Consider the following 15,636-nt stretch of genomic DNA (forward strand, 5'->3'; position numbering starts at 1 on the left):
GGACAGACTGACTAGCTACCACGTGGACAGACTGACTTCCTACCACGTGGACAGACTGACTTCCTACCACGTGGACAGAGTGAGTAGCTACCACGTGGACAGAGTGAGTAGCTACCACGTGGACAGACTGACTAGCTACCACATGGACAGAGTGACTAGCTACCACGTGGACAGACTGACTAGCTACCACGTGGACAGACTGACTAGCTACCACGTGGACAGACTGACTAGCTACCACGTGGACAGAGTGACTAGCTACCACATGGACAGACTGACTAGCTACCACGTGGACAGAGTGACTAGCTACCACGTGGACAGACTGACTAGCTACCACGTGGACAGACTGACTACCTACCACGTGGACAGACTGACTAGCTACCACATGGACAGAGTGAGTAGCTACCACGTGGACAGAGTGAGTAGCTACCACATGGACAGAGTGAGTAGCTACCACGTGGACAGAGTGAGTAGCTACCACGTGGACAGAGTGAGTAGCTACCACGTGGACAGACTGACTAGCTACCACGTGGACAGACTGACTAGCTACCACGTGGACAGACTGACTAGCTACCACGTGGACAGACTGACTAGCTACCACGTGGACAGACTGACTAGCTACCACGTGGACAGACTGACTAGCTACCACGTGGACAGAGTGAGTAGCTACCATGTGGACAGAGTGAGTAGCTACCACGTGGACAGACTGACTAGCTACCACATGGACAGAGTGAGTAGCTACCACGTGGACAGACTGACTAGCTACCACGTGGACAGACTGACTAGCTACCATGTGGACAGAGTGAGTAGCTACCACGTGGACAGAGTGAGTAGCTACCACGTGGACAGAGTCAGTAGCTACCACGTGGACAGACTGACTAGCTACCACGTGGACAGACTGACTAGCTACCACGTGGACAGACTGACTAGCTACCACGTGGACAGACTGACTAGCTACCACGTGGACAGACTGACTAGCTACCACGTGGACAGACTGACTAGCTACCACGTGGACAGACTGACTAGCTACCACGTGGACAGAGTGAGTAGCTACCACGTGGACAGACTGACTAGCTACCACGTGGACAGACTGACTAGCTACCACGTGGACAGACTGACTAGCTACCACGTGGACAGAGTGAGTAGCTACCACGTGGACAGAGTGAGTAGCTACCACGTGGACAGACTGACTAGCTACCACGTGGACAGACTGACTAGCTACCACGTGGACAGACTAACTAGCTACCACGTGGACAGACTGACTAGCTACCACGTGGACAGACTGACTAGCTACCACATGGACAGAGTGAGTAGCTACCACGTGGACAGAGTGAGTAGCTACCACGTGGACAGAGTGAGTAGCTACCACGTGGACAGACTGACTAGCTACCACGTGGACAGACTGACTAGCTACCACGTGGACAGAGTGAGTAGCTACCACGTGGACAGAGTGAGTAGCTACCACGTGGACAGAGTGACCAGCTACCACATGGACAGACTGACCAGCTACCACATGGACAGACTGACTAGCTACCACATGGACAGACTGACTAGCTACCACATGGACAGACTGACTAGCTACCACGTGGACAGACTGACTAGCTACCACGTGGACAGACTGACTAGCTACCACGTGGACAGACTGACTAGCTACCACATGGACAGAGTGAGTAGCTACCACATGGACAGAGTGAGTAGCTACCACGTGGACAGACTGACCAGCTACCACATGGACAGAGTGACCAGCTACCACATGGACAGAGTGACCAGCTACCACATGGACAGAGTGACCAGCTCCCACATGGACAGAGTGACCAGCTCACACATGGACAGAGTGACCAGCTACCACATGGATAGAGTGACCAGCTACCACATGGACAGAGTGACCAGTTACCACATGGACAGAGTGACCAGTTACCACATGGACAGAGTGACTAGCTACCACATGGATAGAGTGACCAGCTACCACATGGACAGAGTGACCAGCTACCACATGGACAGAGTGACCAGCTACCACATGGACAGAGTGACTAGCTACCACATGGACAGAGTGACTAGCTACCACATGGATAGAGTGACCAGCTACCACATGGACAGAGTGACCAGCTACCACATGGACAGAGTGACCAGCTACCACATGGACAGAGTGACCAGCTACCACATGGACAGAGTGACCAGCTACCACATGGACAGAGTGACCAGCTACCACATGGACAGAGTGACCAGTTACCACATGGACAGAGTGACCAGTTACCACATGGACAGAGTGACTAGCTACCACATGGACAGAGTGACCAGCTACCACATGGACAGAGTGACCAGCTACCACATGGACAGAGTGACTAGCTACCACATGGATAGAGTGACCAGTTACCACATGGACAGAGTGACTAGCTACCACATGGATAGAGTGACCAGCTACCACATGGACAGAGTGACCAGCTACCACATGGACAGAGTGACCAGCTACCACATGGACAGAGTGACCAGCTACCACATGGACAGAGTGAGTAGCTACCACGTGGACAGAATGACCAGCTACCACATGGACAGACTGACTAGCTACCACATGGACAGAGTGACCAGCTACCACATGGACAGACTGACTAGCTACCACATGGACAGACTGACTAGCTACCACATGGACAGAGTGACCAGCTACCACATGGACAGAGTGACCAGCTACCACATGGACAGACTGACTAGCTACCACATGGACAGAGTGACCAGCTACCACATGGACAGACTGACTAGCTACCACATGGACAGACTGACTAGCTACCACATGGACAGAGTGACCAGCTACCACATGGACAGACTGACTAGCTACCACATAGACAGAGTGACCAGCTACCACATGGACAGACTGACTAGCTACCACATGGACAGACTTCATTAGTGTTTGCGTGGGGAACATGTCAATTCAGTCAGGCCACGTTATTCTGACATACTTTAGAATGTAAAAATGATGTGTCAATGCATAATATCATTGGGTAGGCCTTTAAAAAACCACATTATTCGTAATGCATACTGTTTAGCATACATTTTTAAGGGATTTTTTTCCCCCCTCTATAGGTTAGTACAACAATGAAAAAGTTATTTGAAAAAATAAAAAATAAAAAAGTATTTGATTTTGACTTGCCAATGTGTGTATGAACCCAGTAGGCTACTTGTCGACCCCACAAATGAAAGATAAAATCACTTGCTATTGAAATGATGCACACATCATTCACTTTCATGCCAGATCTTGACCCAGGCCAGATCTTGACCCAGGCCAGATCTTGACCCAGGCCAGATCTTGACCCAGGCCAGATCTTGACCCAGGCCAGTTCTCCCCACCTCCCCCATTCGGGCCAGTAGCTTTCAGTGTGCACTGGCCCGTCCTGGTAAATTGACCTGAATGCCGAGCCCGGCCGTGCGCGGTACCCGTAGGGCCGACACATCTAAGATTTTATGTAGCCGTTAGCGATGCTAACGATAGCCTAACCGTTTTTTTGAGGTAGATGGAAAGATAACTCAAAAAGGTAACTACAAAGTAGAGTATTCCTACCTGGCAGAATCAGCATTATTTGCCCTGGCAGAATCAGCATTATTTGCCCTGGCAGAATCAGGATTATTTGCATCAATTCCGGTGGTCGTTTGTTGTGAAAACTCCCCTCACAGGTACAGTGCCTTGCGAAAGTATTCGGCCCCCTTGAACTTTGCGACCTTTTGCCACATTTCAGGCTTCAAACATAAAGATATAAAACTGTATTTTTTTGTGAAGAATCAACAACAAGTGGGACACAATCATGAAGTGGAACGACATTTATTGGATATTTCAAACTTTTTTAACAAATCAAAAACTGAAAAATTGGGCGTGCAAAATTATTCAGCCCCTTTACTTTCAGTGCAGCAAACTCTCTCCAGAAGTTCAGTGAGGATCTCTGAATGATCCAATGTTGACCTAAATGACTAATTATGATAAATACAATCCACCTGTGTGTAATCAAGTCTCCGTATAAATGCACCTGCACTGTGATAGTCTCAGAGGTCCGTTAAAAGCGCAGTGAGCATCATGAAGAACAAGGAACACACCAGGCAGGTCCGAGATACTGTTGTGAAGAAGTTTAAAGCCGGATTTGGATACAAAAATATTTCCCAAGCTTTAAACATCCCAAGGAGCACTGTGCAAGCGATAATATTGAAATGGAAGGAGTATCAGACCACTGCAAATCTACCAAGACCTGGCCGTCCCTCTAAACTTTCAGCTCATACAAGGAGAAGACTGATCAGAGATGCAGCCAAGAGGCCCATGATCACTCTGGATGAACTGCAGAGATCTACAGCTGAGGTGGGAGACTCTGTCCATAGGACAACAATCAGTCGTATATTGCACAAATCTGGCCTTTATGGAAGAGTGGCAAGAAGAAAGCCATTTCTTAAAGATATCCATAAAAAGTGTTGTTTAAAGTTTGCCACAAGCCACCTGGGAGACTCACCAAACATGTGGAAGAAGGTGCTCTGGTCAGATGAAACCAAAATTGAACTTTTTGGCAACAATGCAAAACGTTATGTTTGGCGTAAAAGCAACACAGCTGAACACACCATCCCCACTGTCAAACATGGTGGTGGCAGCATCATGGTTTGGGGCTGCTTTTCTTCAGCAGGGACAGGGAAGATGGTTAAAATTGATGGGAAGATGGATGGAGCCAAATACAGGACCATTCTGGAAGAAAACCGGATTGAGTCTGCAAAAGACCTGAGACTGGGACAGAGATTTGTCTTCCAACAAGACAATGATCCAAAACATAAAGCAAAATCTACAATTGAATGGTTCAAAAATAAACATATCCAGGTGTCAGAATGGCCAAGTCAAATTCCAGACCTGAATCCAATCGAGAATCTGTGGAAAGAACTGAAATCTGCTGTTCACAAATGCTCTCCATCCAACCTCACTGAGCTCGAGCTGTTTTGCATTTCAGTCTCTCGATGTGCAAAACTGATAGACATACCCCAAGCGACTTACAGCTGTAATCGAGGAAATTGTGGCGCTACAAAGTATTAACTTAAGGGGGCTGAATAATTTTGCACGCCCAATTTTTCAGTTTTTGATTTGTTAAAAAAGTTTGAAATATCCAATAAATGTCGTTCCACTTCATGATTGTGTCCCATTTGTTGTTGATTCTTCACAAACAAATACAGTTTTATATCTTTATGTTTGAAGCCTGAAATGTGGCAAAAGGTCGCAAAGTTCAAGGGGGCCGAATACTTTCGCAAGGCACTGTAATCTACAGAAACACTGTTAGCCAAACACAACTGTCTGGCTGGTGTGCATACCTTATTTAATGGGTCAACTACACAAAAATATAGATTTCACAGGTATGTGATTCTGAGAGAGGAAACCTGAAGTCCTTCTTCCCTCTTTTAATTAGTTTTTATGCTTTTTGGTATCAATTATTATTTTATTTCAAATTCACAGAAAATAAAACATGGCACCTTGAAAACTGCAATAAATAGCCATCTTTTTTTGTACAGGCTTTGCTTTGCCGTCACAAATCAATGTTAAGAACACAAGGTCCATTATCAATTGTAAATAAAAATAAAATATATATAGAGAGAAAATTGGTGCAACAAAATCATGTTCCGGTACCATCGACTGAAAGAGGTCGTAGCACCAGTGCCAGTAGTCGTGGAAACAGTCGTGTAAAACCCAGAGGGCTCGAGCTATGTATTTAATATTTATTTGAGTTGCTAACTCACCAACAGGGCTGTGACCGACATGGAACCGTGGATGATGGCTAACCAAATGACCACGGTCTCCGTGTATATATATATATATATGCATGTATTTTCCCTCTCCTCTGCTCGCTGCACCTTGCTTGTCTCAGGAAGGAGCAACAAAGTGCCATCACATTGTTAAGTTGCCACAGTATTATATATATTATTATTTAAAAAAATGGTTATTACAGTTATTTTATTTTCATGACGTTCTTAATCCCATAACCTTTCGGTTACATGGTTATACAATCATTTTTGCCAGCCCTACTTGCTAGCTCTCTCCGTCCCTTTGGGGATGAGGAGGGGTGGGAGGGTGGCTGTGGATTTAAGATAATCATCTGAAGTCCTAACTCTTCAAAGACTTCGGGAGAATCATGACTTCACATCCTCATTCCACTGTATTGCTCTCTGTCTCACTCTCTCTATCTCGTCCTGTCTCCGTCCCTCATCTGGTTGTTATTGAGGAGTTTGAGTTGAAGTGGAAGACCCAAACAGTCTCACACACACACACTCACACACACACACACACACACACACACAGAGACACACACACACACACAATGTGGACTGGCTCAGATGTAATTACTGCACCATTGAGAAGTATTGGCAGGACCTCGCAAACACAATTACCTTTCTGCCAGTGTGGAATCAGCCCAGTGTGACCGATGTGTGTGTGTGTGTGTGTGAGTGCTTGTGCACATGACAGTGTGAGTATGTGTGTGTGCGCATTGTGTGTGTGTGTGTGGTGCTGCACAAGCATAATGTATTCCTCCAGGGCCCTGAGCTTGCAGGAAGAAAACCCTGGAGCTCTTAGCCGAACAGGGAAACACCCCCGCAGAGGAGGGAGGGTGAGAGGGATGGAGGGAGGGAGAGAGGGAGGGATATAGAGAAGCACACTGACATAATCAAGCGTCTGTGGAACTCCTTGGTTCTGCTGTTCATAGGTGTGTTTGTTTTGGGGGGGGGGTTCTTCCTACACTTCCTGCATGTAGTTCCCTGCCGCTTATAGGGAGACGCAGGGCTTCAGTGTTCACCCCACGACAAGACAAGGAGTTATATTCTGCCGCACTGTCATGCCACTATCGTACTACACACACCGCGACCCTGCCGTTCACATAACGGACACGGTTCGACGAGGCTTTCTCTCTCTCTCTCTCATCGATTGACATGGGAAAACAAAACCAACGGGGCAGTCTATTACAAAAATATATAGAATGGCGAGCATTGGGTAAACCAGGTCAATGGAGAACGATACAACACAAGGTGGTCTATCCATTTTCGTCGGTGTCCAAACCGGGGACGGTGCCACATCCATATTACCGTGCAGCTGTCCGCACTTCATCAACATTGGGACGTTGTAGCTCACTGTTGCATTGATTCCGTGGAACAACAACAACAACAACAAATACACACCCAGCGATTGTAGTTAGATTCAATCCGTTGATATGGTTCATACGTATGAACAGAGAGCAAACGGCTCTCACCAAGCCTGGGACATTGTAAATAATGCCCACACAGCTACATTACTATAGACTGCGGGCCAGTGGTCGACAGAGGACACCTAAAAACTGCATTGCTGTCAAAACAAAACCCCGGAGGTGATTGACTGACTGTATCCCGTTTTAAACAGTTGTAGCAACAAACACAAATACTCCCGACAAAAACAAACTGCCATTATATCCAAGCTTAACAAAGTTTAGTCAACTAATATCCACGAAGATAAATACTATTAACGATGCTAGTTAGCGTTACTTCCTTAGCAAGCCCAGTCATTAAAGCTACAGTCAAAATAGCCCATCGCTGCCCTCCCTTATCCCGCACCTCGCCCGCTTCTAGGTCTGAGGTCTTACCGGTCTCATGTGCTGCTGGTGCCGCTGTGACGAGATAACAAGTGCGGGGAGCCCGCTGGCCACTTGTCCGCTGCTACGGGACAAGAGACGGACTGATCTACACACATTCGCAGCCATCTCTGTAGTGAAATATCCGGAAGGCTCGGAGAGGCGAATCCTGCAAGCGGACCAGGCGAGACCGTGGCTGGCGGAGAGGGAGGCGGGAGGCAAGCGGAGAAGAGATGGAGAGGGAGGGAGGGAGGCGGAGAGGGAGGGAGGCGGCAGGCAGGTGGAGAGGGAGGGAGGCCGAGAGGGAGGCAGGCGGAGAGGGAGGTGGAGAGGGAGGCGGAGAGGAGGTGGAGAGGATGTGGAGAGGGAGGGAGGCGGAGATGGAGGTGGAGAGGGAGGCGGAGAGGAGGTGGAGAGGATGTGGAGAGGGAGGGAGGCGGAGATGGAGGTGGAGAGGGAGGCGGAGAGGATGTGGAGAGGGGGGAGGCGGAGACCATGGCAGGCGGAGAGGGAGGGAGGCGGAGAAGGGGGAGGGAGGCTGAGAGGAGGCGGAGAGGTAGGGAGGCGGAGAAGAGATGGAGAGGAGGTGGAGAGGGAGGGAGGCGGAGATGGAGGTGGAGAGGGAGGCGGAGAGGAAGGGAGGCGGAGAGAGAGGGAGGGAGGGAGGCGGAGACCATGGCAGGCGGAGAGGGAGGCAGGTGGATAGGAGGTGGAGAGGGAGGGAGGGAGGGAGGCGGGAGGCAGGCGGAGAGGGAGGGAGGGAGGCGGAGAACATGGCAGGCGGAGAGGGAGGGAGGCGGAGAGGAGGCGGAGAGGGAGGGAGGCGGAGAGGGAGGGAGGCGGAGACCTGTGGCAGGCGGAGAGGAGGTGGAGAGGGAGGCAGGCGGAGAGGAGGTGGAGAGGGAGGCAGGCGGAGAGGGAGGGAGGCGGAGAGGAGGTGGAGAGGGAGGCAGGTGGAGAGGAGGTGGAGAGGGAGTCAGGCGAAGAGGGAGGCAGGCTGAGAGGAGGTGGAGAGGGAGGCAGGTGGAGAGGGAGGGAGGCGGAGAGGAGGTGGAGAGGGGAGGAGGTGGAGAGGGAGGCAGGCGGAGAGGGAGGGAGGTGGAGAGGGAGGGAGGCGGAGAGGGAGGCAGGTGGAGAGGGAGGCAGGCTGAGAGGAGGTGGAGAGGGAGGGAGGCGGAGAGGAGGTGGAGAGGGGAGGAGGTGGAGAGGGAGGCAGGCGGAGAGGGAGGGAGGTGGAGAGGGAGGGAGGCGGAGAGGGAGGCAGGTGGAGAGGGAGGCAGGCTGAGAGGAGGTGGAGAGGGAGGCAGGTGGAGAGGGAGGGAGGCGGAGAGGAGGAGGAGAGGGAGGGAGGTGGAGAGGAGGCGGAGAGGGAGGCAGGTGGAGAGGGAGGGAGTCGGAGAGGAGGCGGAGAGGGAGGCAGGTGGAGAGGGAGGGAGGCAGGCGGAGAGGGACAGCGGGGGAGTAGACCTACAGTAGGCGGTCTGCGGGGCTGGGTTACCGTTTACACACAACACAGCCCAATGAATGCATTTCAGAAACAGAGGCGAGGTTGCACACACTCAGCACTGTACAGTAGCCTAGACAGCTAATAATACCTTTAACTATAACTCAGAATGAAAGCCATGATCGATTTATGAAATGCCGTTTCATTTCTGTTATTGCAATTCGCTACGACATAAAATGTAGAAAAGCCAGCGCGAAAAAGAGAGGAAAAGCCATGGCTCTAACCACAGACTTTAAATAATAATTTCAAAGAAATGCGTAAGAAGAGATCCGATTGGCAGATCAGTCATCTAAGGGCGGGTGTAAACACTTTTCATCGAATGAGAGAAAAGGCCATTCCGCGTGCTTCATATTTCCCGGTACAGAGCCGGACGATTCGACCAAATCAGATAATGCGCTACGGTCCATTCTAGTTTACAGACAAATAACTACCTAGGCAGAGAGCCGCTAGAACATCTATGTGATCCAATTGAGTTGTCAAACCGCACTTTGAGGATTTTGCCCTTATCCTTAGATGTTCATCACCTTCACACAGCAAGCTGTGTTTAAATCACGTATTGCACTTTAGTAAGTAAGTCGGCTAGGCTACTGTTCTCCCATAATCATGACTCTCATAATAGCGCTTGATGGTTTTTGCGACTGCACTTGAAGAAACTTTGACATTTCTTGAAATTTCCCGGCATTGACTGACCTTCATGTCTTAAAGTAATGATGGGCTGTTGTTTCTCTTTGCTTATTTGACCAATTCTTGCCGTAATATGGGCTTGGTCTTTTACCAAATAGGGCGATCTTCTGTATACCACCTCTACCTTGTCACAACACAACTGATTAAGAATGAAAGAAATTCCACAAATTAACTTTTAATGTAAAGTGTGTGCAAAGCTGTCATCAAGGCAAAGAGTGGCTACTTTGAAGAATCTCAAATATAAAATATATTTTGATTTGTTTAACACTTTTTATGTTACTACATGATTCCATTTGTATTATTTCATAATTTTGATGTCTTCACTATAATTCTACAATGTAGTAAATAGTAAAAATAAAGAAAAACCCTGGAATGAGGAGGTGTGTCCAAACTGTTGACTGCTACTGTATAAAGAGAGACTTGGGCCAGGTGTAAGAACTGCCGCCATGTTAGTGCCTTTATTAAAACAAATTGGTGATGTAACTATCTTAGAGCTCCCCTGACAGTTCCTTATGAAATGCCCCGCTGTAAACAAGCAAAACAGAACAGCGAATTTAACACCCCTGACAGTTCCTTATGAAATGACCCGCTGTAAACAAGCAAAACAGAACGCCGAATTTAGCATTGGGGATAATGTCTATCCAGGTCTGTACTGTGTTCTGGTGTCAACACATCTTCATAAATGTATTGTATAAATTAACAGCACAATGCAGAAGCATTTAATTATCACCGGGAGTAGAAAGAGGCGCTCTGAACGTTTAGACAGAAAATGAAATAATGGCATTGCTATCACACTGTTTGTACCAGAGACCTTTCACACTTTCCATTATGTATCTCAAAATGGCACCCTATTCCCCATGTAGTGCACTATCCTTTATCTATTATTAGCCTCTCTATCTCTCTCTCTCTCTCTCTCTGTCTCTCTCTCTCGCTCTGTCTCTCTCTCTCTCTCTCTCTCTCTCTCTCTCTTTCTCTCTCTCTCTCCATCTCTCTCTCTCTCTATCTCCATCTCTCTCTTTCTCTCTCTCTCTCTCTCTCACTCTCTCTCTCTCTCTCTCTCCATCTCTCTCTCTCCATCTCTCTCTCTCTCTCTCTCTCTCTCTCTCTCTCTCTCAAAGGAGTGCCAGACGGATCGTGATCAAATCTAATCCAATTGATCTATTACCCATACAGACACCGGAGCAGTTCCTCTTTCTCAAATGGACAAATATGTAACTTTGATTTATGAACATGGATTATTCGCTGTTGCTGGAATAAAAATAACCCCCAAAAACATTCAATGTTGTTCAATAATTACACTTATGGTGTAGTATTCGACCAAAGTCTCCTTGGAATTTTAACCAAGGAATTATAAATGTTTATTAACGATTCATAATGTGTCTAATAATGTTAAATTGACTGTCAATAAAGCAATGACAAGTCCTTTTTTTTAAAGGTAACCTTATTGTTAAGGTTATATTACTAATGTGCAAATCAATTTACAAGCAAGCAGGGACCTTTCCTCCCCCTGATTGGTGGGGAGACCTTGTGTTTGCTGCTGAAATGACACCCAATTCCCTACACTCTTAGAATTAGTGGTGACTCGCGGAACCCTGGAGTTCCTCAACGAACCATTGCTAGTCAATGGTTCATATCTGCACCTACGGTAAGTTGTCGGGGTTCCTGGAGGAACCTTAAACGGTTCAATGTAGCAATGGGTTCCCGGAGGCGTGGCTTAGTAGGGGCGATGTTTTACGATGCACAAAAATATATACATACTGTAACCTGCTGTGGTAAATGTCATTCCTGTTCATTTGTTCTGTTGTATTGTCATCACAGGTTAAGGTTGAACACTGACGGTTTTGTAGCTTCAATGAGCTTTACAGGAGGTGTATGAGTTCCTCAAGGGCCTGTGCAATTTCCAAAGTTGGAATAGTTATCACTTTAACGCTATAAAGTATGTAAACAGAATTGTTAATATTATATTAGAATATATAATATGCATAAATATTCAAGGATATATTTTTTGCAGTGTACAAAGTTAACATGATGAACACCTTAGCAAGATGGCGACGACAGAGAGGGTCGCCTCGCTTCGAGTCCTTAGGAAACTATGTAGTATTTAGTTTTTTTTATATATTATTTCTTACATTGTTACCCCAGGAAATCTGGAGTCTTATTACATACAGCCGGGAGGAACTACTGGATATAAGAGCGATGTCAACTTACCAACATTACGACCAGGAATACGACTTTCCCGAAGCGGAGCCTTTGTTCGGACCTCCACCCTGAACAGTGGATCTAATCCCAGTAGCCCGACCCAAAACAACGGCGCCGCAGAAAATGCAGACGGAGCTGTAACGATTGTCGTCGGGAGAAGGAGAAGAGGACCAAGGTGCAGCGTGGTAAGTATTCATAATACTTTTAATAAATACGAATACTTGAACAAAAACAACAACACGACAAACAAACAGTTCTGCAAGGTGCAATACACACAAAACAGAAAACATAGAATGCCCACCCCAACTCACGCCCTGACCAAACTAAAATAGAGACATAAAAAAGGAACTAAGGTCAGGATGTGACAGGAGCGGCCTCCTGGTCAGGCTCCGTAGGGGAGCACACCGCCCACCGCTTCCCAGTATACTACTCGCCAATATCCAGTCTCTTGACAACAAGGTGGACAAAATTACAGCAAGGGTTGCCTTCCACGGAGACATCAGAGATTGTAACATCCTCTCAGGGATACGTTTTCGGAATCGGCTCAGCCACCGGGCTTCTTCATGCATTGCGCACACAGATAAACACCTCTCTGGGAAGAAGAAGGGTGGGGGTGTATGCTTCATGATTAATGACTTATGGTGTAACCATAACATACAATAACTGTATGTTCTTCTGCTCACCTAACCTAGAATTCCTTACAATCAAATGCAGGCCATAATACCTCACAAGAGAATTCTCGTCAGTTATCATCACAGCCCTGTATATACCCCATCAAGCAGACACCACGATGGCCCCCAAGGAACTTCACTGGGCACCATATATTCTGAGGCTGCATTTATTGTAGCTGGGGATTTTAACAAAGCAAATTTGAGAACAAGTCTACCTAAATTCTATCAGCATATTGATTGTAGCACTCGAACGGGGAAAAACCCTAGATCACTACTACTCTAACTTCCGCAATGCATACAAGGTTCTCCCCCACCCTCCTTTCGGCAAATCCGATCACGACTCTTATAGGCAGAAACTCTAACAGGATGTACCCGTGACTAGAACCATTCAACGCTGGTCTGACCAATCGGAATCCACGCTACAAGATTGTTTTGATCACGTGGACTGGGAAATGTTCTGGGTAGCCTCCGAGAATAACATCGACCTATACGCTGACTCTGTGAGTGATTTTATAAGGAAGTGCATTGGAGATGTTGTACCCACTGTGACTGTTAAAACCTACCCAAACCAGAAACTGTGGATGGATGGCGGCATTCACGCAAAACTAAAAGCGTGAACCACCGCATTTAACCAAGGAAAGACGACTGGGAATATGGCCGAATATAAACAGCGTAGTTATTCTCTCTGCAAGGCAATCAAACAAGCGAAATGTTGGTATAGAGACAAAGTCACAATCCAGAGGGTGGTGCAGTCTGCACAACGCGTCACCGGGTGCAAACTACCTGCCCTCCAAGACTTCTACAGCACCCGATGTCACAGGAAGGCCATAAAGATCATCAAGGACAACAACCACCCGAGCCACTGCTTGTTCACCCCGCTATTGTCCAGAAGGTGAGGTCAGTACAGGTGCATCAAAGCAGGGACCGAGAGACTGAAAAACAACTTCTATCTCAAGGCCATCAGACTGCTAAACAGCCATCACTAACTCAGAGAGGCTGCTGCCTACATTGAGACCCAATCACTGGACACTTCAATAATGGGATCACTGGTCACTTTAAACAATGCCACTTTGAACAATGCCACTTTAATAATGTTTACATATCTTACATTACTCATCTCACATGTATATACTGTACTCTATACCATCTATTGCATCTTGCCTATGCCGCTCGGCCATCGCTCATCCATATATTTATATGTACATATTCTTATTCCATCCCTTTAGATGTGTGTATTAGGTAGTTGTTGGGGAATTGTTAGATTACTTGTTAGATATTACGGCACTGTCGGAACTAGAAGCACAAGCATTTCACTACCAATAAATTTGATTTTATTTGAGGAATGACATTTACACTAATGGGTGTCCAATACCTCCAATAAGCCACACCTCCAATCTGATAGGCTGCTACCTCTACAATATATTAATTAAAAATTAACCCCTCCCATCACAAAAAGGTTTTGGTTTGAACCTTTTCAGATGGGTTCCTCAAGGAACCTTTTCAGATGGGTTCCTCAAGGAACCTTTTCAGATGGGTTCCTCAAGGAACCTTTTCAGATGGGTTCCTCAAGGAACCTTTTCAGATGGGTTCCTCAAGGAACCTTTTCAGAGGGGTTCCTCAAGGAACCTTTTCAGAGGGGTTCCTCAAGGAACCTTTTTGAACGGGAAAGGTTCCGCCAGTGTGGCATCCCAAAAGGTTCTTCCAGGCACCTTTACTTCTAAGAGTGTATAGTGCACTGCTTTTACCAGAGTCCTATGGGCCCAGGTCAGAAGTAATGCACTACATAGCGAATAGGGTGCCAATTTGGGACCTAGTCCTTGACACTGCAGGCAATGCCTGATGAAGGACATCCTTAATGGAATATAACATCATTAATTTTATAATGTAATGTCAACGCAGTGACATTCACAGTGCCACGCCTGTATAGGCTGGGCAAGAGTGAGAGGAGACAGAGGCTGTGTGATGGATTCCAAGGTGAGAGGGGACAGAGGCTGCATGATGGATTCCAGGGGGTGAGAGGACAGAGGCTGCGTGATGGATTCCAAGGTGAGAGGGAACAGAGGCTGCGTGGTGGATTCTAGGGGGTGAGAGAGGACAGAGGCTGCGTGATGGATTCCAGGGGGTGAGAGGACAGAGGCTGCGTGATGGATTCCAAGGGGTTGAGAGGACAGAGGCTGCGTGATGGATTCCAAGGTGAGAGGGGACAGAGGCTGCGTGGTGGATTCTAGGGGGTGAGAGAGGACAGAGGCTGCGTGATGGATTCCAAGGGGCGAGAGGATAGAGGCTGCGTGATGGATTCCAAGGTGAGAGAGGACAGAGGCTGCGTGATGGATTCCAGGGGGTGAGAGGACAGAGGCTGCGTGATGGATTCCAAGGTGAGAGGGGACAGAGGCTGCGTGGTGGATTCTAGGGGGTGAGAGAGGACAGAGGCTGCGTGATGGATTCCAAGGGGTTGAGAGGACAGAGGCTGCGTGATGGATTCCAAGGGGCGAGAGGATAGAGGCTGCATGATGGATTCCAAGGTGAGAGAGGACAGAGGCTGCGTGATGGATTCCAAGGTGAGAGAGGACAGAGGCTGCGTGATGGATTCCAAGGGGTGAGAGGACAGAGGCTGCGTGATGGATTCCAGGGGGTGAGAGAGGACAGAGCCTGCGTGATGGATTCCAAGGGGTGAGAGAAGACAGAGGCTGCGTGATGGATTCCAGGGGGTGAGAGGACAGAGGCTGCGTAATGGATTCCAGGGGGTGAGAGAGGACAGAGGCTGCGTGATGGATTCCAGGGGGTGAGAGAGGACAGAGGCTGCGTGATGGATTCCAAGGGGTGAGAGAAGACAGAAGCTGCGTGATGTATTCCAAGGGGTGAGAGAGGACAGAGGCTGCGTGATGGATTCCAAGGGGTGAGAGAGGACAGAGGCTGCGTGATGGATTCCAGGGGTTGAGAGAGGACAGAGGCTGCGTGATGGATTCCAGGGGGTGAGAGAGGA

At 47.9% G+C, this 15,636-nt stretch overlaps 1 protein-coding gene across 1 annotated transcript in view; it reads right to left on the bottom strand.

Annotated features, from left to right (window-relative positions):
- LOC110518228 (calcium uniporter protein, mitochondrial) overlaps nt 1-7,998 on the bottom strand; it is a 104,811-nt gene extending 96,813 nt beyond the window's left edge. Inside the window, exon 1 of the mRNA XM_036956389.2 lies at nt 7,608-7,998. Within this exon, the coding sequence (XP_036812284.2) occupies nt 7,608-7,724 (117 nt within the window). The 5' untranslated portion in view covers nt 7,725-7,998. The remainder of the gene's footprint in view (nt 1-7,607) is intronic.
- Nucleotides 7,999-15,636: the final 7,638 nt, after the last annotated feature.

The sequence above is a fragment of the Oncorhynchus mykiss genome, chromosome 20, assembly GCF_057628025.1.
Source record: "Oncorhynchus mykiss isolate SJ-2025 chromosome 20, ASM5762802v1, whole genome shotgun sequence".
In the NCBI taxonomy this organism is placed as follows: Eukaryota; Metazoa; Chordata; class Actinopteri; order Salmoniformes; family Salmonidae; genus Oncorhynchus; species Oncorhynchus mykiss.